The following is a 25,992-nucleotide window of genomic DNA, read 5'->3' as shown; positions in this document are numbered from 1 at the left end:
GATGAAGAGAGAGGAAGTGGAAATGATGATGAAGAAATACTTGGAGCATTAGCGCGACGGGACTAAGTCGCGTCTCACGTGACTTGGCGTCCCTGAAAAAAACTCGGCTGAAAGGGTCCACTGCCTGCAGCCAATCAGCGCTGCAGCCGCCGCGACGCGTCGCGCCCAGCCATCGCTTTGAAATTCACCACTGCATCCAGAGACTCCCAGGGTGGGTTACGGTCTCCATGAATGGATCAATGACGCATCCGCGTTCTCCCTTGGGGTCCGGAAGCGGAAAAGACGGGAATTGAGTGATGCCACAGCACCGATTCCCGCGAGGGGGCTGCTTGGAATTGAACGGCTGGACGGCCGATCCTTTGATTATCAGACCGCGTTGGAGGACGCGATTTGTTGACTCGACGGCTCTGGATGAACTACGTAAATCCGAAGAGTTCTGTGTGAGAGTTACAAAAGCCTTGGAGATCCACTGTTGGGTCTTGTTGAGATCCAATTTGTCTGGAATGTTATGCCACTGGAGTTGTCTGCCTAGGATTCTACCAAGAATAAGCATACCTAGTATGTATACTTACAGTATGCACTGTATCTGGACTGGAGGAATTCTGTTGGGACACTGTCCGATTGAACCGTCAAATTCACATATCGACCTCAATTGCTCGTATGCCTTCCGCTCACTAAAATTCAGATAGAGAACTATAATGTCCTTGGAAAGGATACGCGTTTACGCGTTCAGTTCGACACGTCCCACGCTGCACGATCATTCAGGCAATTCTTACGCACAATGACTGGAAATCAGACATTCTCCGAGTTCCTGTCACTGTATGGAAAAATTTTCAATAAGTGCTTCCCGCCCTTGCTTTGATCGTCTCGCCAATTGCTAACTGATCACCATTTTGACCAATGCTCCAGATATGCTGCGAAACACGAGATTGACTTTAAGGACACGTGACTCAAATCGAGATTGTCATTGAAATATACTGCCATCTATGTGCAAAACTCCACACGAAACGCCGAGAAACGAACGAGACGACAACGGGTAGTCGGGTACAGGTCGTGCTCAAGAATTGAATGCAATCATCACCAGGTATCTCAGAATTTGTACATCTAATCACACCTTTGCACGAAGAGAGTCAGAGAGCAGACGCTCTTCGACTTTCCGAACGAGCTTGTTGGTCTGCTCGGCCAACGTCAGGGTCAAGATCTAGTAACGTTAGCCGGAATCATGTACTGGAACCCGAATGGCTTGACGAGATACTTACAGTATGCGGCAGAATTCGGGCAAGATGAGCAAGGAAGCCCTTATAAATGGCCAAAGGCCCTTCGGTCGAGATAGTCTTGTAAAGGCAGTCAAAGATGCCATTGTAGAGATTGCCCGTTTGGTTGTACAGGCGGGACATGATTGTGTCTACAGCATGTCAGCATCACCAACCTGCAACGTTCCAGAGTTGGCCATATCTTACCTGGTGGGTGCATGAAGCAGCAAACGACAAACCCAGACACTGTGCTGCTAGTAAGGTGCAAAGCAGGCCCTTCCTCCATGCCCAAGTGTCGGATTAATCGACGCTTCGCGAAAAAGTACGTGGGGAGCTGCACAGAACTCCCGAAGCCGGTTCGGACCATGGCTGCTCCAACTCCTCTGTATAGTCCCTTGACGCCCTCACCGCGATGAATCTGTCGCAGCCCATCCAGTGCATTGCGATAATGGTGTTGGGTGCCGACGGGGAGAAAGGGCGAATATGATTGCAGGCGCGTCTTCACGAGAAAGAAAGGAGACCCGGCCGCCGCACCTAAAATGCCCGAGGCAGCGCCGCTGAATACGTTGATGCCGAGGGACTGTATTTGCGAATTTCCAAAAAGTGCACTGGTCAAGCCACTGCGGAGAGGTTCGTAGAAACCGAGTCGGCAGCCATTGAGAATCATTTGATATATATACTTGTATTTTCATACAGTTAGTAAGGTGCAAGAACGGACGCCGCCAGCATCAGAAGGGCGCGCGACTTACTGCAGTGCCGAGTCCCCGGAATAAACCTCTTGGTCCTTCGTTTTGTAGGATGACTTTGATTCCGTGCAAGACGCCTCGATACTTCTTCACTGCTTCCGATTTGGATTGCAATTCTCCTTGTAACTGCAGGCTGAACACACAACGGGCGTCAATCACGATTCTCAAAACTCCGAGCGCGCATGGTTCGATTGCACGTACCGAATCTTGACGGTTTCGAAGCTGTGTGTGACAGTGACAGCTCCGCAGGCTGCGATGCCGCCGGCAACAAACGCTCTAGAATACCGCGTTGTTAGCGGGCTCAGTCCGAGCTCGACGTTTGTTCATCAGTGCCCGTACCCTGTGGTTGTTGACATCTTCGCCTTAAACGCCGACTACAATCCCCGAAACTAGAACGCGCGGAAACGATGAATCGAGTGCTCGAGACAATGGCGTGAGGAAAGAGTTGTGCGCATATCAATTCTGCATAGAAGAAGACCGAATTCTAAAAGAGCAAGGAACAAGCGAGTAAATCTTGCCTCTCTCTGTTCAAGAATTGCATTTCAGCTTCGGAGCTTCGGCATCAAACGCGGTGCAGCCAGCAAAGCCTAAAATCACGGATGGTGGTGGAGCACCGATCCTATCCGCCCTATCGGCATCCAAACCATTGTGCAAAAGGTGCCTGAGAAGTTTGCAATAGAGATTTGAACTTATTTTGAATAATCAAACGCTCGGCAAGCCAATCACACGCAGCATAAGCGATTAACAAATCCCAAACTGAGTCCGATCTCGGCGCGCCAAGAGAAAAATCTGGGGACGGGTGTTTGCTTCGTTTGCATATTGAAGTTGAGCTTTCTGAAGAGCTTCATGTTGGCACGCGAACGGCTCGAGTAGGATTTGAAAGAAAATTGAGGCGCTCACCCGAGCTTTCTTGCCCTCACCTTTGCACAATTGGTCGCCACGCTCGCAGCGCCCGTCTCATTGCCATTGAACCTAAGTCCTGGTGAAAATGCCGGATTCTCAGCAAGATCACCAGTCGGAAACACCTCAGGTCGGCACGCCTCTAGGTCCTCCGCCGCCGCCTGTGCCTCGGTCTGCGACTCCTTTGCCGACACAGAAAGTTACAGATGTGATTCGTCATTATCGACCAGCGAAGGTATGTGGTACCATCCTTGCCTCACTCTTCGCCTGTACCTTTTGTTTCTGACCTGAGCTTTGACAGCTTTTTCGCCCATCGAAGCGCGACGTGTACCATGTCACGTCTCTGGATTTTGACGACCGCGGTGAGTTTCTCGTCGCCGCTGGGGAGGACGAGACAATCCAGGTATTCGACATTCTCGAGGGGAAATCAACGAAGTCGGTTCCCAGCAAGAAGTACGGTGTGCATTTGGCTCGCTTCACCCATCACTCGCGTCAAATCCTCCATGCAAGCACGAAAGTCGACGGTATGAGCAATTGACGAATTTCATGATTTGGCTGCGGAGCCTTAACTAAATCTGAGATAGATTCGCTCCGCCTCCTTGACTTGCACAAAGAAAGCTACCTGCGGTATTTCACCACTCATAAAGACAAAGTCACCTGCCTAGCACTTTCCCCCGGTAGTGATACCTTCATCTCATGCTCCAAGGACGACACTGTGGCTCTATGGGATTTGAACTCTCGGAATGCGCAAGGGAAGCTGAAGCTAGCGACCCCGTACTTGGCCGCGTTCGACCCGTCGGCCACTGTCATTGCCATAGCATCTCAGTCGACATCGTCTATTCTGCTCTACGATTACCGCAATTACGACAAAGTGCCATTTGCTACATTCGATCTAGCGACCCAGGAGGAGCGGTATACTCCCTCGACACGCGGAAGGATGTGGACGCGCTTGGAGTTTTCAAACGACGGCAAAAGCTTGCTTGTTGGGACAGATTACCATGGCCATTTCGTCCTCGACGCATTTGAAGGCACCGTCAACGCATTCCTAACCGGACGCAACGGGGCTAGCGGAAGAGCCGCGCCAGTGTCCTCGTCCGGCAAGCCGTTGGGGCAAGGAGACGCTTGCTTCACTACGGATGGACGGTTCGTTGTCGGAGGCGGCGGTGACCAGCACAATGTGCTGGTTTGGGACATTCAGCAGGCTACAGAAATCGGTTCTGTCTTGAAGCCAATTGCCAAATTGCCACACCGCGGCCGTACCGCGATCATCGAGATGAATCCTAGGTACAACATGATGGCTAGTGCGGACAAAGAAGTCGTCTTCTGGCTACCCGACGAGCATTCCAGGGCATCTGATCGGTAAAAAAAAGAGGGATCAAACAAACGACTCCCTATCCTGTCTATGTATGCAGTAAATATGCGATCGGAACGACTACGCTTCATCGTCGCATCAAGGCTTCCGATTCTTCTCCTTTCCGATCAAACTTCTTGCCGTCTCGCACACCCAAACCGGAGGCCCTCTTAGGTGGTCATCCCCATTCCGGTTTTCTTCGATCATAGTCTCGATCTGCTTGGCCACCGTTCTGTTACTGGTGATGGTGGTGATGTCTTTGACCCATCCATAGAAAAACACGCTCCGATTGATATCCGTGAGGACTTCTTCCAGCTTATGAGCGATGTCGGGCAACGCATTACGTTGCAAGGCTTGGTCGATCTCCGCTTTCGCATCCACAACTTTGATCGGTAACATCCATGTCTCTGGGACCTGGTAGTCGGTGAGTTGCTGAAACTGTCGAAGCAATTCTTTTCTGTCCATTGCATCAAACGGTGGATCACCAAAGATGATTGCTGTTCGTTTCTTCTCGGTTTCCGTGCCTATTATATGGACAATTTCTTTCATGCGCTTGATGGCCTCCTTTGTACAAACCAACGGGTGATTTTCCACGGCGGGCCAGAGCTCGGTGGGCACGAGGGGTTGCTCCTCTTCAATCTCGATCTGGCGGATAATGGCACGATGGTGTGAGGGTGAAGGGGTGAGGTTGCTGTTGTGGGAGAGGTCCGACACCAAGGCGAGGAGCAGTGTGCAATCGACGTTGAGACTCTCGGTGAACTTGGAGGAAGGTCTGGGCAGGAGGGTTTCGAGGGGTAGGTCATCCGCCGCGACAGAGGCAGGATCACGATTGCCGTCGAACTCGTCATTGAACACGTCGGGAATGGGGATTCCGCATTCGACAGTGACGCCGAACCTGCGCATCTCATTGAGAATGCTATCGATTTCGGCGTACTTGCCCTGGACTACCTTGGGCAGGACGATTCGAATGCGAGGATGTCTATATCTCACACGGGTGGCACGGGCAGCCTTGGTCATATCCGCTGCCAGCTTGATTAACCCAATCTCATCGTCATCATCCAAACTGTTTGAATCACTATTCGGTAGAATGGGCCGACCCGCGCGCATATCTACGGATCCCTTCCCAATCTCACCATCAGTGTCCCCTTCCTCGTCCCTCTCCCATCCTTTTTCTGCCATCTCAAAGAGTAATCTTGTCTCCGTAATTGTCGAAACTTTGACCCATTCCTCGCCACCATCGCAGACAATATCCACAGAGACGCTTTTCCGTGTGTCCTTTGAAGAAGACACGGTAGATTGTTTGCTTGAATTTGGATCCCGGCCATCACCGGCGTCAGGGACATGCCCACGCTGAGGTGCCGCTTCCCAATAAAACCGTTTACTGAACGCGACCACCCCGTGGCATCGTTCCTTGGCGATGGTCCAAACCGCAACGTAGAAAGGGAGATTCGACGATCTCAACGCGTGCAGGATCCTTCTCTCCGCCTCATCACCGACCTCTTCTTCCTCCTCCATCTCATTCCTAGCCTCGTAATCTTTCTCGCCGCCGTCGTCGTCATCGGTCGCCGGATTCGTAACAGTATGATTATAATTATTATTATCCGTCGCCGCCTGCGATGCAGCGAGAGCTTCCGCCTCACTGCTCAACCTCTCCAGGGACCTTAACTCGGAAATCACGTTCGACCGTAGCAGCCGCATCTCCACCAAATGCTGCTGCTGTTGATGTCTTCGGAGGCGTTTTCGGAGTGTATTGTAGAACGCGTCCAGTTCGGCGAGGAGGAGCCGGCATTGGTGCAGTAGTCTGCGGGAGAGGCGGATTGACCGTCGACACGAGACGTTTACCGAGGGCGATGCACTTGACATTTTGGTTCCTTTTCTTGTTTTTAATACTCTTTGCGTAGTTTTCTGTTCTGCCTTTTTTTTTCTTGGGCCGGAAAAGCCGTTTTTTGGTGGTGGCGTTCCCGGAGGGGCAGACACACTTTTGAGGGCGCATCTCAGGGTTGCCTCGATGACATCGTGATACAGGCAATCCATTGTCGCGTTGTGAGGGTTTTTGATCGAGCTCGGTAAATTGGACTCGTTCGCTTCTCTTTTGCTTATTTGAATTGTCGTCGACTCGTTCCGTCAGTGGGTTTGTGATCCCAAACTGCAAATTGCGATCGCTCAATCGTCCCCGGGACAGTGATTGCCTACCCTCATATATATTTTTCAACTCTTCCGTGTTTGTCTCTCGTGCGAAGTACTATCTTCAAGGAGCGTTCCGCAACAGTACAGTCTTGGAGGGGATGGTGGAAACGGCTTGTGAATGACCATCCATGCCCTTTTGTCTTGACTCGACCTCGGATGCTTCTTTAACCCGCCTATGTTCAGTAAGCCTGTTCTCATGGCTTTCCACTGATGACATTCACATTGAGGATCACCCTGTCATTGGGAGTGAGCAATGCTACGCACAACGCAGCGGTTGAGGTAGCTCGATTATGGCCATCACCGAATCCCCGGCGATACCTGGATCTTGCGGGAGACACTGTCGGCAACCGGGAGACAGATGACCTTGCCGATTGCAAGTACAAGACTGCGGAGGGCAGTGTTGTGCAGCGTCTGGTTACAATCGGCTTCTCATCACGGTTTGCGCGAATCTAGACAGACACTCAGACATCATGATACTGGCCGTCCTTCCAAAAATCCACGCGAGTAGTACGCTCAACGGATTGCCTACGATTATCTTGAGCGTAATTCATCCATCCGACAGAAGTAGCGAGTATTGGCGTGGACTTTTGAAGCATGATTGTTGAAGAATATGTGATACAAAATCACGGGAGGAATTGACATTCTGAAGCAACATGAACCGTTCGAGGACATTATCGACATTTATGACGCGACTCCCGAAGCTCTGTTGAGGACGGCCCGTGGACGCATTGCTGGTATAGTAGTCTGCCCAGCTCCTGTCAAACGGTTTGCATGTCGTAACCCTTTCACGAACCGTTCACGATGACTAGAGGAGCTGAATTATGTTCTACGAAGACATTTCCATTTGGTACATTCCAGTGTTCTCTGCTTACTGTGAAACTCTCTGTTTCATGGTACCGTATAGCTGGTATGGACAACAGGAATCGAACAATACTCCAGCATCAGATCATGTTGATAACTCAACAGTATCGAAATACAAGAATTCTGCAGACATTTGCAGCCCTGGTTCTATCAGTGTCTTCTCTACACCCCTAGTAACTACCTACCTATTCATGAATGCAATGCATGCTGCAAGCAAGCAAAGGCTGGTGTCAACTGGTCCCTCTGTTGACGCCGCAAGTCCACTCCCTGCTCTCTTCCAAGATTCACATAAATGATCTGTAGAGGTGCCGCCCAGCATCGAAATCTCATACGGACTTGCCACGACGAACTCTCTTCGGCACCATTCTGTTTTTCATTGTGTGGAAACTCGTCCTCAGAGGCTGATTACAGGGCGGCGGTGTCCTTCCCGCCCATGACCAACCGCAGCCGGGTCTCAAATCTCGGTTTCAAACGCCAGCCGTTGATGATGAGACGACAGGAGCCCGTCGTCGTATCGTCGTACTTCACCGTAAAGTGTGCCGCGGCCTTCGACGAAGGAAAGAAAAAAAAAGAAAAGCAAAATGTCACGGTCGCTGTGGTACCTGTACCTCCAGTTCCTCAACGGTGATCATGCCGGGGAACAATATATCCGGTCAGGGATATCCGCGGAGGCAGAGCAACCATTTGCCGTAGATGGATGGACCACAACAGAAGGCGTGTCAATGAAGCAGGTTGCCCGAACACAACTTGGAAGAAGAACATGGTAGCAACTCTGTGGAGTGTGCTGACCGTGGATGTACTGGAGGATGATATGATTTCTCTCTCTGTACAGCTAAATAGACCTCAAATGTCGTTTCCACAAATAGAGATTTTCACACTCTCCAATGAATACTTGGGACGAGTGGAGCTTTCGAATCTCTTCGACGAAGGATTTCAATGGATGCTCATGTCCGCTGTGAATACATGGGTAGTCCACTCGGGACTTCTTCAAGTTTTTCTCAACAGATATCATGCAGGGAGCATTGTGTTCGGTCGCGGCGTCTCCTACCATGGAGGCTATGGCAACCGTTGGCATAGGCTGACTTGCCACCGGGGTGTTGATGATGCAGGTAGTCTTGAGTCATGGGTTGCTATCAAGTATGGAAGAAGAACACTGTAGCACTATGCGGAGAGCGCCGAAAGTAAGATGTAGGGCAGGACTTCCTACCATGCTGTCACAGTCTTACCATGATGATATTGGAAGAAAGTAGAAAGATTTTCGTTCGTATGGGACAATAAGGTGCTTATGAGCTACAGTACCAGCCTGGAACTCAAGCTCTGTGGTATATACTCCGTAAGTATGGCTGTTATAAGCAGAATCTCGAGTTTCTGATGCAACACCCCGCCTAAGTTGTTCTTGTACTTTAGAGGCTGAACTGCAAATGTAACCAGTCGAACGACGTCATTATTGATCGCTTGTTGTTCTGGAATGATCTGACTTTTCAGGCTCTCTGAATCCGGAATGTAGGGCTCCGGAACCACGCGGATGGATCATTTCTCCGGTAACTTACTCCACTCCTCCCGCCGATCAAAAAAAGCTTGATTGCTGGTGAAAGAAGCTCATTGGTTACTGCCTCAGGCAGCGAAATTTTGCATTCGGTCTGGACCGCGGTGAGTCCTTTGATATTCCAAACCCGTGCACGAGTTCTGGCTTTTGGCCTTGAAGGAGGGATCTCAAATTAGACCTTAACTTGTTGAGTACAAGTACGGATACTTCGCCAGAAACAGGTGGTGGTCCACGTGTGGCACATGAGGCCACATTGGTGACAAAGCTAGTACTATGACGACTGCCATGACGGTTGTCAAAGTGTCAAGTAGTACTACTCAAGGACTGAGATGAAAGAGACAAAAATGTACTAATTTGGACGGAGTTAAAAGCAACAAAAATGCAATGCTCCCTTGATCCTATGCTGTCAATCGTTTTTGTGACGATTCTCTCTTTCTGTTGGTCGCAAGATTCGGCAAATTTGAAGCTTGGATCTTTTTCCTCGTCAAGAGTTGCCAACCCATGGGAGTTTTTAATGTGTGGAATATAATATGACCTAAGTACTCCGTACCACTACAGTATCCTCCCTCTAGGCGCACCGCAAGCCTGATATGGATACAAGTCGTGACTGACCGAAAGCAGAGTGCAGCCAGATAGTAGATTCCGCTTAATTCATCGTAGGATCCTATGTAGTCATTTGGCTCCTCGCTCCTCACATTAGCTACAGTAGACGCCCCATGACATCAACATGGCCCGAATCATCCGAGCTCTCTCCGTGATGCAGAAGTTCACGCCAGACTGCCGTCATCGGGGATTATGGCACACTGGCGTCATCGTTGGATGTTCGAAAGAATGACATCGCGTTGTATTTGAATCATTGTCGCACACCTATTTTTTATTGCCGGAGGAAATGCTTGCAAACTCCTTGGGACAAACAACCAAGCATTGACGGATATCAAGTACACTTCCTTTTTCCTTCTTTCTTTTTCGAGACCAGCAAGATGCGATTGATGCGGTTCTCGATTCTGTGTATAGCGGCAGCCCTGCATGTCTCGCTTGCAGCACCTCAGGCCACCGACACTACCGTGACATCCAGGACCACCAGCGTGACGACGACGGCCTCCCGGAGTGATGCATCCAGTACACCGTCGCTGGTCGCCGCAGTGACTCGCAGTTGGCCGAGGACCCTGCAGCATGGGTCTTTCACCGGCACTCCCACCACGACGGGAGCCGTGTCGGCCAGCCAAGTGGGCACCGGCATAGTCGTCGGCCCTCCGGACCCTGCCGCCACGACATATGTTCCCAATGGGGAGTTGCAGGAACCCCAGCCGGCACCGTATGTGCCAAATGGAGGACGGGGCACCAATATGACGCCGACATATCAGGTGAAGAGTGATTTTGACTATCAATCTCTGGTGAGACACGTGATGTTTCCTGTCTCCCTCGTTTGCCGTGCTAAACCAATCGGTAGGCCCTTGCGCTGTACCAGGAATGGATCGAACTCGACCTCTTCCGAGCGGGTCTGGAGGATTTCTCGATTGAGGATTTCGAGGAGGCCGGACTATCCAAGGAAGACCGAGCATTAATCGAGTTCATGGCATGGCAGGAGATTGGCCATGCGACGACCATTAGTAACATGCTTGGACCATCAGCACCGCAGCCATGCTTTTACCAGTACAATTACAAGACCGTGCGTGAGTTTGTCGACTTTTGCCAGAAGCTCACGCGATGGGGAGAAGCAGGCGTGTATGGTTTCTTGGGTCATTTGAACTCTGGTGAATCCGCCGCGATCCTGCTTCAATCCATCACCACGGAAGCGCGGCAGCAGTTGGTCTTCCGGCAATTCGACGGCCTGTTCCCAATGCCGGAATGGTTCCAGGTCGGCGTCCCGCAGTCATGGGCGTGGACCTTGTTGGCACCATTCATCAGCTACTGCCCCGCAAATCAGACGCGACTGGTATGGCAGAATTTCCCAGCGCTGCGGATCCTGAACCAGCCCAACCCGGCCCGGACGAACGGGTCGGAGGGTTTCAACGAGACGCTCGAGGCGGGAGCGAGCACGCTCAACGAAACCGCCATTCCTGATGACGATAAATGCTTTGATGAAGACGACGACTCCAATGATTGTCCACCGGCAATCACGCAGAACCGCACAATTCCCCTTTCCTGGCCCGGTCGTGTGGTCAACTTGACGTGGGAGAACCCCGGACTCCCCGTTGGTCCCAACAACAGCTATATCACGTCGAGTCAGGCCGGAGAGCCTGCATTCGTGGCCTGGGTGACACAATTGAATGTGACTTACTCGCCATTGACGGTGCTGAACTCGAGTAACTCGTCCAACTCGGCGAACGCGAGCAACAGCTTCACATGGTCTGGCTCAACGGTTCAGCCCAACGTGGAGACTTTCATGGGTGATCCCGCCGTCAATGGAACCATCTTCATCGCGATTACCGATACCGATCTGTTTGTGACTCCCTATAACATCTCCTTGATCAACCCACATGTGGTTGCAGGACCGGCATTGTATCAGGCTGGTTAGACGATGTTGCTGTTGTGTTCAATGCTCACAGTCGAGGGTGGGTTAGTAAGTAAAAGTACTTAATGACAGCATTCAAGAAAGGGTGCGTTGTATGCAGCACCAGAAAGTGGCAGAGGTGTTGGATACTAGTGCTTAGAACCATTCGCTGTAGATCAGGAATACTATGTATCAGCCCACGATCTCCTGTCAAGCTTTGGCATGGTCAACGTCCTGGCTTCTTCTTTCTAGGTATCGGATCTTTGAAGTTGTGATTCATCCATATCAAGTTCTTTGGAACTCTGCAGGTGTCAATGAAACCCGTCCATCGATTACTACATCTTGCAGGCTAGCAGAATTTTTCAATTGCGGTCTACTCGTACTTCCGTTCTGCCGATGACCCCTGTCGAGGTGTGTTTATCAAAGATTTCATTCGTACATAGACTTTCATGAAGGGTAGAGGTCAGAGTCACAAGACTATAGAAAGGACTTGATACCTGACGGAAAAAATGGGTACCTTCTTAGAATGTGGGGATCGTAACGGAGTCATTCGCCGAGCACAGCAGTTTTATCAGTTTATGGAAGTTGAATTGAGTTTGTGGCTCGCAATTGCATGGAGGAAATAGAATTACAAAGACCGTTGACCAATGATCATCTCGGCTTCTTGGAATTTGCATTTTGCGACTTGTTGATGCTGATCGGGGATCATCCCGGTGGCCAAGTCAAGTCCCACGTCCGGCACGTCACCAAGACAAAATTTTCCTCTAATCTCTCAATCCGTGGATAACCGATCTTCCTTCAGGTGAACTTTTACATTGTTTTCATCAAGTGCCATTGAGATATGAGGATCAATTCTGTCAGTCATTGCCGGGGTAGTGAACAAGCCGTACGAACATGTACTTTTGTTTAAAATCCGAGGGAAGTACCGAGTATCAACTATGTAATTGGTAGTTATTGACTAAGTCCAAGCTGGAGCACGAGAAAATTTTGTAAAATTCCGGCATCGTCACGTGGACAGCGGACGTGGATCATCGACTCCATCAAGAGTGGGATTTTCTACTAAAAATACTATGTTCAAACTTCAAAGCAACCACGACTTGGTAATTCCAGACGAACACGTTCCTTGGTGGATGATGGCATGATTCGGTTTTCACGTCCATGACTCACTCCGTCACATCCACTGATCCACTGACCACCTTCGAGTTACGAGACGAGTTGGTCTGGCCAGTTCTGAGGGGAAACTCGGTATGGAGTAATACATACTGTACTCTGTCTATAGTTATGTTAATGGACAGTTCATAAGACGCTTCAGGATGTACTGTAGATATTAAAATCAGATCGACATAACAACATTCCGCACCTTGTTGATCAAGAATGGACAAATCGGAGTCGATCCCTGCATTCCAGCCTCCGCGGAGAGGAGGTGAAAAAAAAATGTTTGTCCAGAACCCCTAAGCTTCTACGGGGCTAGTAGGTACATTACTGTATTAACAATTACCTAAGGTAGTAGTCTTTAGGGCTGAGTGGACGGTGGCAGAGTCTGGAACAATCTCGTCCATCCCAAAGGCCCCGTGGGCCATGGACGGCAGCGGAACAAGGAACAGAGTCCGACTTGGCCAATGTGGATCGTCTGATCATGCCAGAGTATGGTTGTGTTGCGATTTGCTGGACGGGCCGAAAGGAATAATTATTTCTTTTGGGCCCAATTTACTGCTTTCCGACCAGGTGCTCCAAATACAAAGAGAAACAGGATTTCCGTCAATTTCTATGGTTTCCATCGACCTCCCACCTGTCCCGATTAACTTACGCAGACGGCTCCTGCAGAGGATCCAGAGTTGTTTGGACTATGTTTGTGGCCTCTACGACGTCGTCGAACCTGTTCCAGCATTATACAGCTTCATAGATCAGAATCGCAGAGGGTTGAAAGAGTTGGACGTCGCCGGAAAGCACCATGCCAGGCCGATTGCTGTCGAGCCTTGTTCGCTCGACCTCTCCCCCAGGCCGTCTGACGTCCTCGTCGACGTCGTCGCTGACGGACGGCCAGCGATCAAAGAGGAATTCGCTGCAGAGACTCGAGAGCCTAGAGGCCGCCGAGCGCCGTCTCTCGGCTGCCATGGAACACATCATCCATCCGCACAAGGAGAAGCGCAAGAGCATCATCCGCTCGTCGCGCTCCAAGGATCGCTCCAGCAAGCATGATTCCCGTCGCCCGCCCGCAACGTTAGACATGGTCGTAGAGTCGCCTCCGTTGGTTTTCTACGATACCCCCGCCAATTCATCTGGGGCTTTGTTCTCGGGTCTCTTTCAGATCAACGTCCCGGAAACGCCGGGGTTCGTCGTCTTGAACGAGTTCAGTGCCACGCTGACCAAACGGCTGTTCACGAAGAAGCCCGTGTCGAACAGTTGCCCCGAGTGTACGGTCAAGGCAGAGGAGCTTAAGCGGTGGGATCTCTTGGTGGAGCCGATGCTGCTGAAGAAAGGATGGCATGACTTCCCCATCAGTTATCTGTTCCCGGGACATCTCCCCGCCAGTGCCGATACCGTTCTCGGCGGGGTAGAGTATGTGTTGGTTGGCCGGGCCGTGACCTCCACTGGCGAGGAGATTGTAAGCGAGACCATCTTGCCGATCCGGAGGGCCCTCCTGCCGGGCAACGACCGAACCCCGCTGCGGATCTTCCCGCCCACAAACCTCACGGCACGTCTGGTGGTGCCCTCTGTCGTGCACCCGATCGGCTCGTTCCCCGTGCAGATGACGCTGAGCGGCGTGGTGGAGAAGGGCCCGCACTGCCAGCATCGATGGCGACTGCGGAAGATGATGTGGCGGATCGAGGAACACATTCACATGAACTCCGTCCCGTGTCCCAAGCATGCACATAAGATCGGCGGCGAGGAAAAAGCGGTGCGCCATACCGAGGTTCGGGTCATCGGGCACAGCGAGAAAAGCAACGGGTGGAAGACCGACTTCGACACGCCCGGCGGAGAGATCACGATGGAGTTCGAGGCCGGCATCAAGCCTGGCTCGAAGCCAACCTGCGACCTGGAGGTGCAAGGGGCCATCCAGGTGAAGCATGTCCTAGTGGTGGAGCTGGTTGTCGCGGAGGAGTACTGCCCGAACCGGAACCCAAAGAGCATCACGCCGACGGGCGCTGCGCGCGTGCTGCGCATGCATTTCAACCTGCCCGTGACGGAGCGCAGCGGCCTGGGGATCAGCTGGGACGAAGAAATGCCGCCCATGTACGAGGACGTGCCCGACAGCCCGCCCTCGTACTGGACCATCGACGGGATCGCCGACTCGCGACCGCCATCACTGCAATTGGATGACCGGAACTCGTCCCGGCCGGAGTCGGTGGCTGATGGCCAGGGGTTGACCGACGTGACCCGACAGATGACGCGCTTGACCGTGGAAGATCTCACTATGGAGCCTGTTCTGACGAGACCATGACCTGAGATGTTGTCACGATCACGATCTGCTACTGCTCTCCTTTCTGTTTTTGTTTTTTTTTTTTTTTTTTTTTTGTTTTGTAAACAGATACCCATGTCGTACTTATAAGATGTACTTATTACTGTGGTTATCTATTCATGTTTGTCCATCCATACGGACGTACTCCGTACCTGATAATACAACTAATAAGCCACTTTGAATTCAAAGAGCTCTATATAATCGAATACCTCATATAAACCACCCCCCAAACCAGCGGCAGCACAAAAGCCCCAATCAACGCCACACTGGTATCCATTTCCAAAACCGCCCAAACCCATAGCGTCCCAATGGAGGGCGCCTTCTTCATGACAAAATAATAAGGGTCTTCATTGGTCATGCGGATCAGATAGCAACCCAGCACGACCGCCAAGGGAAGGTACAAAACGAGTGTCGGAAGGGAAGGGGACCAGAAAGATTCGCGCTTCTTTTTCTTCTTCTTCTTGATCAGGGCCGAAAACCCAGGGAAGAGCGGAACATGCCCATGCGCAAGGGCAACAAGCGCCGTCAGGATCGGAAACGCAACCAGGACCGTCTCCCGAAACAACCGACCGTATTCAATAGTCATAGCATACTGATGCGCCGCGAGGAGCGACAGCGTAAAATGCAGCGTCGTCAGCGGCAGAGAGCTCAAAAGGGTCTCCACGATGGCGGTCATCACCACATCCCCTTCCCCTTGTTCTTCTTCTTTGTCTTTATTCTGCCCCCCGGAGGGGATCTTCGTCCATGTTGTTCTCAATCCCGGATCGGGTCCATTGTTTTTGTTCGATTGAGTTTGTTGTTGTTGTCGTTCTCGTAGCTCTCGTTGTCGCTCTTCGGCAATTTCGATAAGTGTTTTCCCGCCTATTCGTACTGAGGAGCCGTCGACGGTGGATGGATAGGCGAGCGGGATAGATGACGCGTCTTTGGGGTCTCCTTTCTGTTCGGAGGCGGTCGCGCGGGACCGTTTTTGGGCTTGTTTACGGCTCATGATGATGGCATTTAGAAGTGCGAAAGAATGGGTGAGTTGGTCAGAGTGAAGCTTAGGCAGCTATCCTTTTGTTACGGGACGTCGTACGGATAGGGAGTACGCGATGACCGTTACCTATTTATTACCATATCGGGTTAGATTAAGGTAATGGTAGGCCTAATACCGGATACCATCGCATCGCCAAATTTCAAAAGTCGGCGACTGCGTCTTTGTCACTTCACTCTTTGTCGTTGAATGATACAAACTCCAGTAATTCAACCTCAAATGAATCAACGCCCTAATGTACAAACACAAACGCCATCAAAAATGAGCACATCACGCAGGCGGTCAACGAGACACATTGAAGAAAGGATGATCAGAAGAATCTTTGCCCTGAAAACCTGAGAGATTCGAAAAAAAAAAACTTCTCTCGAACAATAAGTTCATCATGATGTGCTCTTGTCTCCCGTGAGCTTCTTCCTCTCGTCCGTCGAGTCTCGAGACATCGCGTCCTCATCCTCATCCTCGGACCATTTGTCTCCATCCTCACCCACGGCAAAAATCGTCTCGCCGTCGAGGGATTCTCGATGCGGCGCTGGTTGCATTGGCTTGGGTGGGACAGGCGACAGCTCTCGCTCTGGTTCACGGCGATCGGCATCGTCCGAGCCTGCCAAGGCCCCTTCTTCGTCTGACAAATTTGCCACTGAACGGATCTCGAACCCGTCGTCGTCTTGGGCAAGCTGTATGACGGGTCAGCAACTAAGTTTGCTCTCCCATGCACCTCGTGATATGAAAAAAGTAGATACTCACCTCGTCACTCATTGCGAACCGCCGGTTGTTAGCCGTGGGCCTCCAGAGATAGGCAATGAACGCAATGTCAAAGAAGTAGACAATGTTCAGCCACCCATCCAAGACAAACCATCGCGTCTTCCAGTGTTCCGGAACAAAGTTGGCTGCACTCCGCCCGGCAAACGCCAAGGAATTGATGAAGAAAAAGCCAAAGATAACGATAATGCTGCCAAGAAGACACCACCACAGTTTCTTGTACATCATAGCCTTGGTCTTCTGTTTCCGGTCCGCCAGGTCTTTCATGGTCATATTGAGCGAGTTCAGCGTCCAGACGTAGAACGCCGTCATGGTGCCTGCCAGAGGAAGCACCACCAAAAGCACCAAAGGACCGGCGCTGTCCGGTGTAATTGTCAAACTAGCAATGCCATAGATAACGGCAAAGATGAAGTGCGTAATAGCCAAGATTCGCACATAGATCATGGTCCGGCCAAGTGACGGCTTGACAACGCCGTACCCCATACATACAATGAGCAGCAAGAAGAAAGAAAACGAGTTGCGTCCTGCGTTGAGAATGGCCACGATGATCATCAGAATCCTCGAAATGGCGTTGGTTCCATGTCGATTCTGGTAGTCTTCCCACGAAATTAGCATGCGGAGCCGACTCTTCAGGAGGGCATCTCGTACCATAGAATCCCCAGGTCATGAGTTGCTCGATGACAAGAAAGACAAGGATGGCAGTAATATAATTCTGGACCGGCACTGTTTGATCGTCAGTGGCCGATTCGCGAACACAAGGGAACAGAGCGTACAAATGTCATGCCGGTGCTGGACGTAGAGAAAGGCCCAAAGTCTATTGGCAAGGTTAGACGTCGTCTAGAGACGCAGCTGTTGACTTTGTACTCACACCAAGATCAGCGCATAAACGATCGTCAAACCACCGTAGAATGGTAGTTTTGGAATCTGGGCGGCTGGCAGTTCACCGTATGAGTTGCGGAATTCCACCACACCTCGATACTCATGATCCGAAAACGCATATGTCATAACGCAATAAAATCCGGTTCTTTTGACCGGGTACTTCACAGGTTTCGGATCCTTCAAATGAACAACGTCCGAAATGATGGCGGACCGTGAAAGCTCGTTCGCATTTTCGGCGAGAATAAAGGAGCCAATGTCTTCCTTTTTGCAGAGGCCAGCGTCCGCACTGCCCGCATCGCAAATGAGCACCAACTCCTACCAGCTCTCAGTCAGCCAGCTGAACATCGGACCGCATCAAATTGAGAGATCTACATCTTCGTTTGCTGGGTTCGGTCGTCCGATCAATCCTTCATCTTCCCATTCAAAAACGAGCAAACTAACGAGCGGATCCGAATCCCCGAGATCGTCCGGCTTAAAGATCTTCGTCAGAATGAACGGATCGACATCGCCGCCCCAAGCTTTTCGGCTGTACATCCCAGAACATTGTTGTCTGTGCGCATCGTCTTGTCGCTATCGGCGAAATTCTATCAGCACATGCACCTCAAGGATGCACATCGTCTTTGAGATACGAACAAGATCCACTTCATGTGCGACCACTGTGCCCGCGAACAGAGCCGCGAGGCCGAGGGCTTGGAGCCAGCCCTTCATTGTAGAGAGTGCCCGACAATGAGGGCGCCAGATCGGTTCGGGTGAAAAGGGTGAAGTCGGTTAGGTATGACGCAACAAATCCAGCACAATGGCCATTCGCATGGATCGTCGCAAGTGTCCTTGGACCTCCCAAAAAAAAGGGTTTCGAATGGTGTCCTGATTTCCACACTGGCAGCTCCGACAAGGCCGCGTGTTCACTCTGACGATGCTCTACCAAAGCCTCCTGGACTGCTCGAATCAGTCGGCCAATCACTGCCGCGCCCACAGTGGGCCGGATTATGTAATCACCTAGTCTGTTCGGCAGCTCGGCAGGGTCTACTTTAACTTAGTATTTTTTCCTCCAATGCTCTTTGCTCAGTAGTGGGATGAGTTTCCAGGCGACTATGACCATGGCGGGAAAATCTTCAAGCATTTGCGCCAATTGCCGCAATGCAGACGCTTTCGCGACAGTGCGCAACCGACCTTTATGTCAGTATGTGTTGTAGTTTTCCGTCACCATGAGCATGCAAATCGTTCTGACAACCTGACTAGGCCATGTTTTTTACGATACGCCGATAACAAGTGCTCTTCCGGGATGAAGCAGTACCGCATGCTGGGAGATGCTGCGAAGACCCGGAAACAGCACAAGCACCTGTTGCCGCTCTCGTTCGGCGCCTCCTCGTCCGTTCTCCTGCACATGATCAACGGTCAAGTCGAGCACCAGCTGGCTGGGCCGCTCAGATTCACAAACTACGATGTGCATGTCCTCGTTGTTGATCCGTCTACAATATCACCGTCGCGTCCGCCCTGTCAGAAACAGTTCGACTTGGTCCGCCAGCATTATCCCCGGCACAAGTACACGATGATCCCGCTTCACAGCATCTTTGAGTATGACCCAAATATTTCTGAGACGCTGCGCCAAATCGCTGGATCTGGCTTTGGGGATGACGAATCGAAACCATACCGCGAGAGACTGGAAGCTTTCCGCGCGTCTATCCCCACGACGACTTCGAAAGATGACATAGACAATATCCTGTTGTTCAGGTTGATCGTTGCATTTGCTCGGCATCATGCATGTGAAACGATTCTATGGGGAGACTCGGACACCCGTTTGGCTGCAAAGACACTAGCAAACGTTGCCAAGGGCCGAGGCGCATCCTTGACTTGGCAGGTCCGTGACGGTCCGACTCCGTGGGGGTTGGAGTTCATTTTCCCCCTTCGAGAACTCTACAGGACGGAACTGGAACAATATGCAAAACTGGTGCCTACTGTTGAGAGCATCGTTATTCCCGACCCGCCTGCATCAGAGGCCTTGTCCAATAGAGATCTTTCCATTGACGAGCTATTGAACAACTATGTCCTAACTCAGGGTGTCAAATATCCGGGTATCATGGCAAATGTGGTGCGGACAGTAAACAAGCTCCAGCCCGCAGGGTTCACAAGCGACCAAGCAAGGTGTGTTCTATGCACCTCACCGATTGAGCCAGACAACCATGGTGCAGATGGTGCTGAGGCCTTCGACTTTGATGTTCGAAATGCACCAACTCAATTTTGCTACGGATGCAGACGGTCAGCAGCGGGCCTATCACAGGCAGCCGATACGTGAAGACTCAGTTCAATTGCGGCCGAATCGGGACAGATCTGAATGGGCTCACCAATAACGACAGAAGCAAATTCTGAGACTCTTCGGTTCATTCCACCAATCTCAGAATCTATCCATCTCCATCCTCCCGCCATCAGGCCACCTCCACGCTCGTGGCAATTGGATGACTCATTATGGGCATCTTCTCGGGCTTGATACCACCAGGTTGCATCGCTGACCCGGCGACTATGGGTCCAGTGTGTTATTCTGGTATCGGTCAAACTCCTCAGGGAGACTGAGGTCAACTTGCCGACCATCTGATCGGCCCGGCTGCGATCTGCCGCTGGCCTTGTCTGCTTTGGCGGCGGCCTTCTCACGAAGGTAGTTCTCGAGGAGGATTGCGTTGCGAGTGTTGGCCTTGAAGGCTGCATCGGCCAAATCGCCCACAAATGGGATCAGGCCGATCAGGAAGTCGATGATGGCATTGATCATCATCTTGGTATAAAGGTAGCTGGGAAGACCTCCATCGATGCGTTGGCACTCGCGGGCCACCATCATGGCTAGCGCTGCGTCGAGAGCATCTCCGAAGCTGTCACCATGTGCATGGTTAGCCGTCTGTTCTCAAATGAAGCCTGGAACAGAAGCCAGGCACTTACAAAGGGATCAATCCTATGACGCTCCCCCATCCGAATCGAATTCCGCAGAGATTGAACAAACAGTAATCAAGCCGATAGGCGCGGCGTTTGACGCGATTGAGGACTCGAGCATCGTTGTCGGAAAGCCCCGGAGGAATGGCTTTTCGGCGCTTCTGGGTTTTCTTGCCGAATGCACGGCCGAGACGTGATGCAGGGACATGTTCAAAGTAGGGATCCTAGGCATGCCAGTCATATCTCGTCAATTCGTGGTGGACGGGCATAGGAGAGCCATCCCCATACCTCTTGCCCAAACTTGTTTGCAACCGATTCTTTCAAGATTCTCTTGCCGACGAAGGAGGCTATAGGAGCAGCCATGAGTGCCCTATCAAACTGGTGTGTTTGGAGATTCAAGTTGTTGACCGGATCAGGTGCATAGCCTGTGTGGAATCTCACAGGAGATGCCGTAGGGTAGCGGGATAGTATCAATAAATAGTCAGAGATTGGTTCTATCGAGCAGCTGCCTCATGTTACGAATAAATTGCTACAAAGAACTTGAAAATACTCTCTTCACTCTGCTGAACTTGTACATGCATCAACGTCATTCTTGATGCACAACTTGGCATGGAGAGAGTTACAAGCCACACTTGCTGATCGGTGATCTCGGATTGTCATTGGTCGGTCTTGATTGCCAGATATTTCGGCGCCAATCTGTGGCTGTGCACATCATTTCCAGCCACATCTTCCACATCAAGGCAAAACAGCTGGCCAAACCGACTTGCTCAGTGAATGCAATATTTGGCAGTGCAGAGTTTCTAATCTCTCGTGCCATTCCGCACCAGTACTCCTTCATTTGGTATCAGCTGCAACGTTCTTTGCTCTTCCGACCCCCAACTTTGCCCCTCGCCGACCTCCCTCTGCCACTGACAGGTGGTGCGGTCTCGGTGGTCCAGCTCTCACTGGCCATCGACGAGGTCTGACCCGATAGTATTGCCACTGCTGAGCCTCGTTCTGTGGTTGATGAAGTGTGTTGCAATGCCCAAACACGTGATACATCATGACAGACTCAAAGCTTCAACTAGAAGATTGTGTGTTGGGCCCTTGTTAATGGGAAGTGAAAAAGGCGGGATAACAGTTGCGCTGACCGAGGCTGCTTCGACGACTAAATAGGGCTGGATGACCTGTGTGTGCGGTTTATCATAAACCTGCCTCGGGAGGAACTCGAGTCGGTTGAGCGCATCTGCTTCCAGGTTGAAGAGGCGCAATGGTTCTACGAGGACTTTATTCGGCCGCTCGATCCGGCCCTCCCGTCGCTGTCCCTCAAGGCGTTTGCGATGCGCATCTTTCAACATTGCCCACTCATGTCGCAATGGTCGCACTACCATCACATCACCGCCTTTTCCGAGTTCCTGGCCTACAAGACTCGGGTCCCCGTGCGAGGCGCGATCCTGCTCAACGATGCCATGGACCATGTGGTCCTGGTAAAAGGGTGGAAGAAGGGTGCGAGTTGGAGTTTTCCTCGCGGTAAAATCAACAAGGATGAGAAGGACCTGGACTGCGCGATCAGAGAGGTGCATGAGGAAACGGGCCTGGATCTCAGAGAAGCTGGCTTGGTCAAGGACGAAGAGAACGTCAAGTACATCGAGATCACGATGCGCGAACAGCATATGCGGCTTTACGTCTTTCGAGGTGTACCCATGGATACGCAGTTTTCGCCCCGGACGAGGAAGGAGATCAGCAAGATTGAGTGGTATAAGCTCTCGGATCTGCCCACTCTCAAAAAGAATAGACACCACGATGCAGCCAATGCCAGCAAGTTTTACATGGTGGCACCATTTATTGGTCCCCTGAAGAAGTGGATCACACAGCAACGCAAACTCGACGCGAAGATGCACACTTCAACGGTATCCAAGGGGCAGATAGAAGGTGAGACATCAATGGACGAAGGGTACACTCCAGCAACGGGCTATACGAAGCGACGAGATTCGGAGGATGCAGCGGGCCCGAGTGATCTCCCCGAGGTCACCACCACTGGAGACGTGTCGGATAGTTTGAAGAAGCTTCTTCACATTGGCAGTCCTACTGCACCTGTCGTTCAACCTCCTCCCGCTTCAACTGACACCTCGAAATCGAACGCGTTATTGGCTCTCCTCCGCGGTGGCTCGAATGACCACCCTACAGCAGCACCGCAAGCCGCATCGGCCCATCCACAACATCCTCCGCTTTCCCAGTCATCCATGCCACCTGGTCAATTTTCGACCAATGCCTCTTCTGGTCCGGCGCCATATGCTGCGCAATCTCCTCACGTATTACATCCCAATCCTGTGCCCGCACCCTCACAAGTTTCCCAAAACTTGCCCTACACTCATTATCCCTCTGCCGCTAGTCCTCTTCCGCCGTCCAACATTCCCTTCCAGGGGCAGCAATATTCCGCTGCTCCAACGGAAGCGCCGCACTATTCCCAAAATATTCATGCACCTCATCACCCTGGCCGGATTCCCATGCCCGCTCCTTACCAGCAGACAGGGGACCCGCAGTTTGCGCCTCAAATGCAGACCGGTCAATTGCAGAGTCCTGCGGTGCCGCCGGCTAGTAGGCTTCCACCACCGAAGCTTACGAGTCATTCTCTGGCCCTCTTGAACATGCTCAAGAGCAGCACTCCAGTATCGCGCAAATCGGCTCCCACACCTGTGAGCCCACTTCCACCTTCCCGAAAGGCGTCAGATACGAATACTCCGACAAAACACCTCGAGGGCCTGCTGAATTCTGTCAAGGAACCGGTTACTCCTACTACCACTTCCGCGGCAGAGTTACCTGCTCATCCGGCACCCTCGCAACCAAAGCAAATTCTCCAGCGGAACCATGACATCAACAAGGTCCCGGAAAAGCCCAACAGAAGCGATGCAGGTCGGATCGCACTGGAGGGCTTGGCCTCGGTAACAATGTCACGGCCATCCGATCGTGACAAGACAGGCCGGTCAGTCAAGGAGGGTAGCAGATCCCCCAAGACTCACTCGAGCCAGCAATCCCTGGCCTCTCCTATCACCATCCTGTCGCGTCCGAAGAAAGACTCGCCGGCAGCCATGGAAACACCACCACGACCCGCACCACAAACTCGCGTCGAACAAAGGAAATCACCGCCAGAACCACCCAAACCCTTCCAGCCGCAGATCCTTCGCCGCTCCGACAGGCTGGATCTGAACACCAATGAGCCCAGCCGCCCGGTCTCCGACGCCTCCTCCATCAACGAGCCCGCGGTTGCCAACAACGCGCGACTCACCCCTCAACCACCGGGAATGCTGCAGCTCAACTACGATCGGCGCCCCAGTCAAACTGCTGCCCAGAAGGAGGCTCTTCTTTCGCTCTTTGGGAAGAGTCCTACAACAGCAGCCACTACCACCGCCGCCACCACCACCACCAACGTGCCAAGTGCTCCATCATCGGCGCCCGCTTTTCCATCGTGGTCGGGTTCGACGGAAACCGTCCAGCCGACGACGGCCAGCGGCGCCACCGACCCGGGCACTGCCCCTGACCGAAGCCGCATCACGTCGCCGGACAACAAGGCGTTTCTGCTTGGATATCTGCAGAATGTCGCCGAAGGGAAGCGGTGATGCCGTGCTCTTGCCGGATCAATGGAAGTAACTGTATACACCTTGAGGTAGCAATGAAATTCAGACGACTATCAATACATTATTCATTTGATTGAGATGGAGTTGCGAAAAAAAAAAAAAAACAGTAGCACGTCCCAAGATGGAAGTTCTTGAGCAAAGATACCTAGGTAGGTAGCTCAAAAGTTGGACAAGACTTTTGACAATCTATATACTCTGGCACTGGGCCGGTTTGACTCGACTCGACCTAGATAACTATAGAGGTATGCACATTTTTTAGATTTCGTGGCAAAGCAGCGCCCCGGATACTGTACTGTACAAGGAAGTGTTTTTGGTTCACGCGAGTGGCGATATATACATTACATACTGTACAAAGGCTACGTGCCCCGATGACGCGATTCCTGCTCCGTCTCTTCCTCCAACTGCTCGACCAGGTCCCTGGCTCGTAGGCCTTCGCTGGCGGCTGCATGCGATCCTCGCGCTCCGCCGGCTTCGATGTACATCCTCAGCCAGGCCGGTAGGATGGCACGCACCTTGACGTCGCCTGCCGCCGGGCATGACGATTCGCCCTCTTCACTGTCCCTGGACACTTTGAACTCCTGGGATGGGTCGTACTGGCTGCTCTCGCCGGTGAGTTTGATATCCGTCATCATCTCCAGCCGGCAGAGGGCGAGGCCGACGTTGCCGATCCCACCGAGGAATTTCCCCGCGCTGCGACCCTTGCGCGCGCTGACGCGGGAGATGTTGGCCCCTGGGGGAGGCATGTGAAGATTTGCCGTTGGATTATACACGGGCTTTTCGCTCGGCGGGCTGGCATTGGGTTCATTGTCATAGAGCTGCACGGGTAGTATCCGCTTTCGCACAACACCTGTATGATGCGTGCGGATTGTAAGCTCTTGTCCGACGTAACATCCCTTGCGGAAATCAATTGCCCGCGCCGCATCCATGTTGCTCTCCATCGGCAGAGCCGACTCTCGGATGATCTCGCCTTGCCCTTCCGCGACACCATGAAATATTCGACGAAGATGATACGTCGTCAGATCAACCTCGTTCCCAGCAAGTAGAGAACAGTCGGGGAAATGTGTGCGAAGATCATCCGTGCCAGGAGTCAAGAGTCTCGCGCCGAATCCGGGCGCGCGCGTGTCCATACAGCCAACAATCGACGACGACGCAGAGAGCTGCGATGGAAGATCCGACTCGATGTTGTATGCCGCCCAGCGGGGTTCCGCGTTCTCGTTCCAGGAAGCCCAGATTGACCGCTCCGACTCGTCTAGCTCCCGCATCGTGAACTTGGAGCGGAGCTTGTGCTTCTTCAGGTGCTTGAGAAGGTTCTTGACCTCCGCCTTGTCAACCTCAATCAGCCACTCCGGCTCCTCCGATGATCCAGAGCCATTGCCGCCTGTGACAGGGTAGATAAAAACATCATGGAGAACCCGACCATGCGCGTTTAGAAAAGCAGCGTATGATCCTGTTCGTCGCGCCGTCCGGATCGGTTCCTTGCCCATGATCATGTTCTGGGTGACCATTCCCTGAAGAAATGGCGTGCTATCTCGACCAGCGAGGGAAATCAAGGCGCGATTCGTGAGCCGCGCATAGCCGGCAGGCGGTGGTGGTGCGGCAGGCAGACCAGCTTGCTTGTCCTGCTGCCGCACTGTAGTGGTCGTGGAAAAGGATGCCTTGTTCCATTGGCGACAACATCGAAGGCAGACGGATGATGCAGGCAATCGAGGAGCCATTTCTTAAAAGGGTTCGAATTTGTCTCCGTTGTGTTTAGGCTAATCACAAGGGTCCCTCTCCAGCTCACACGGGACGGAGATGATATCATATCTGGGCGCAGAGTGCAGCAGCATTCTGTAGCAAAGGCGGTGGCTACCGGCAGAATAATCACAATTCCTTGCCCGCCAACTGGCTTGACGTGTCAGCTGTATCCTCCCGGTGCCTGCGCTTCCACGCTTCGGCCAACATCGGCATTGATGATCTAGTAAATTAGAGAGGATTAATCTGCCATGGCTAA

General features: G+C 52.0%; 13 protein-coding genes across 13 annotated transcripts; 6 read left to right on the top strand and 7 right to left on the bottom strand.

The window, feature by feature from the left end:
• Positions 1–1,108: 1,108 nt before the first annotated feature.
• VTN31DRAFT_2859 (uncharacterized protein) lies at positions 1,109–2,355 on the bottom strand (the record flags this gene model as incomplete). The annotated part of the gene is made up of 6 exons (XM_069403073.1): positions 1,109–1,201; positions 1,260–1,405; positions 1,461–1,932; positions 2,003–2,132; positions 2,201–2,275; positions 2,339–2,355. 6 exons carry the CDS (start codon positions 2,353–2,355, stop codon positions 1,109–1,111), a joined length of 933 nt encoding a protein of 310 aa, XP_069262292.1.
• A 632-nt stretch (positions 2,356–2,987) lies between these two features.
• VTN31DRAFT_2858 (uncharacterized protein) lies at positions 2,988–4,262 on the top strand (the record flags this gene model as incomplete). Its single annotated transcript, XM_069403072.1, has 3 exons — positions 2,988–3,134; positions 3,201–3,423; positions 3,484–4,262. 3 exons carry the CDS (start codon positions 2,988–2,990, stop codon positions 4,260–4,262), a joined length of 1,149 nt encoding a protein of 382 aa, XP_069262291.1.
• An 87-nt stretch (positions 4,263–4,349) lies between these two features.
• On the bottom strand, positions 4,350–6,113 carry VTN31DRAFT_2857 (uncharacterized protein; the record flags this gene model as incomplete). The annotated part of the gene is made up of 1 exon (XM_069403071.1): positions 4,350–6,113. One exon carries the CDS (start codon positions 6,111–6,113, stop codon positions 4,350–4,352), a length of 1,764 nt encoding a protein of 587 aa, XP_069262290.1.
• A 1,882-nt stretch (positions 6,114–7,995) lies between these two features.
• Positions 7,996–8,457, top strand: VTN31DRAFT_2856 (uncharacterized protein; the record flags this gene model as incomplete). Its single annotated transcript, XM_069403070.1, has 1 exon — positions 7,996–8,457. One exon carries the CDS (start codon positions 7,996–7,998, stop codon positions 8,455–8,457), a length of 462 nt encoding a protein of 153 aa, XP_069262289.1.
• A 1,196-nt stretch (positions 8,458–9,653) lies between these two features.
• VTN31DRAFT_2855 (uncharacterized protein) lies at positions 9,654–10,406 on the bottom strand (the record flags this gene model as incomplete). Its single annotated transcript, XM_069403069.1, has 1 exon — positions 9,654–10,406. One exon carries the CDS (start codon positions 10,404–10,406, stop codon positions 9,654–9,656), a length of 753 nt encoding a protein of 250 aa, XP_069262288.1.
• Positions 10,407–10,417: 11 nt separating this feature from the next.
• Positions 10,418–11,362, top strand: VTN31DRAFT_2854 (uncharacterized protein; the record flags this gene model as incomplete). Its single annotated transcript, XM_069403068.1, has 1 exon — positions 10,418–11,362. The coding sequence occupies one exon, from the start codon at positions 10,418–10,420 to the stop codon at positions 11,360–11,362; it is 945 nt and encodes a 314-aa protein (XP_069262287.1).
• Positions 11,363–13,289: 1,927 nt separating this feature from the next.
• Positions 13,290–14,780, top strand: VTN31DRAFT_2853 (uncharacterized protein; the record flags this gene model as incomplete). The annotated part of the gene is made up of 1 exon (XM_069403067.1): positions 13,290–14,780. The coding sequence occupies one exon, from the start codon at positions 13,290–13,292 to the stop codon at positions 14,778–14,780; it is 1,491 nt and encodes a 496-aa protein (XP_069262286.1).
• A 211-nt stretch (positions 14,781–14,991) lies between these two features.
• VTN31DRAFT_2852 (uncharacterized protein) lies at positions 14,992–15,786 on the bottom strand (the record flags this gene model as incomplete). The annotated part of the gene is made up of 1 exon (XM_069403066.1): positions 14,992–15,786. One exon carries the CDS (start codon positions 15,784–15,786, stop codon positions 14,992–14,994), a length of 795 nt encoding a protein of 264 aa, XP_069262285.1.
• Positions 15,787–16,211: 425 nt separating this feature from the next.
• VTN31DRAFT_2851 (uncharacterized protein) lies at positions 16,212–18,177 on the bottom strand (the record flags this gene model as incomplete). The annotated part of the gene is made up of 7 exons (XM_069403065.1): positions 16,212–16,505; positions 16,576–17,186; positions 17,239–17,313; positions 17,364–17,404; positions 17,459–17,784; positions 17,842–18,039; positions 18,103–18,177. 7 exons carry the CDS (start codon positions 18,175–18,177, stop codon positions 16,212–16,214), a joined length of 1,620 nt encoding a protein of 539 aa, XP_069262284.1.
• A 365-nt stretch (positions 18,178–18,542) lies between these two features.
• VTN31DRAFT_2850 (uncharacterized protein) lies at positions 18,543–19,762 on the top strand (the record flags this gene model as incomplete). The annotated part of the gene is made up of 2 exons (XM_069403064.1): positions 18,543–18,649; positions 18,709–19,762. 2 exons carry the CDS (start codon positions 18,543–18,545, stop codon positions 19,760–19,762), a joined length of 1,161 nt encoding a protein of 386 aa, XP_069262283.1.
• A 222-nt stretch (positions 19,763–19,984) lies between these two features.
• Positions 19,985–20,748, bottom strand: VTN31DRAFT_2849 (uncharacterized protein; the record flags this gene model as incomplete). The annotated part of the gene is made up of 3 exons (XM_069403062.1): positions 19,985–20,327; positions 20,395–20,609; positions 20,674–20,748. The coding sequence occupies 3 exons, from the start codon at positions 20,746–20,748 to the stop codon at positions 19,985–19,987; spliced, it is 633 nt and encodes a 210-aa protein (XP_069262282.1).
• Positions 20,749–21,427: 679 nt separating this feature from the next.
• Positions 21,428–23,981, top strand: VTN31DRAFT_2848 (uncharacterized protein; the record flags this gene model as incomplete). Its single annotated transcript, XM_069403061.1, has 2 exons — positions 21,428–21,458; positions 21,541–23,981. The coding sequence occupies 2 exons, from the start codon at positions 21,428–21,430 to the stop codon at positions 23,979–23,981; spliced, it is 2,472 nt and encodes an 823-aa protein (XP_069262281.1).
• Positions 23,982–24,355: 374 nt separating this feature from the next.
• Positions 24,356–25,714, bottom strand: VTN31DRAFT_2847 (uncharacterized protein; the record flags this gene model as incomplete). The annotated part of the gene is made up of 1 exon (XM_069403060.1): positions 24,356–25,714. One exon carries the CDS (start codon positions 25,712–25,714, stop codon positions 24,356–24,358), a length of 1,359 nt encoding a protein of 452 aa, XP_069262280.1.
• Positions 25,715–25,992: the final 278 nt, after the last annotated feature.

Source organism: Thermomyces dupontii (genome assembly GCF_041956625.1).
Source record: "Thermomyces dupontii strain NRRL 2155 unplaced genomic scaffold VTN31scaffold_2, whole genome shotgun sequence".
Taxonomy (NCBI): domain Eukaryota; kingdom Fungi; phylum Ascomycota; class Eurotiomycetes; order Eurotiales; family Trichocomaceae; genus Thermomyces; species Thermomyces dupontii.
Note: the sequence above shows the minus strand (reverse complement) of the source record. Positions and strands in the feature narration are given on the sequence as shown.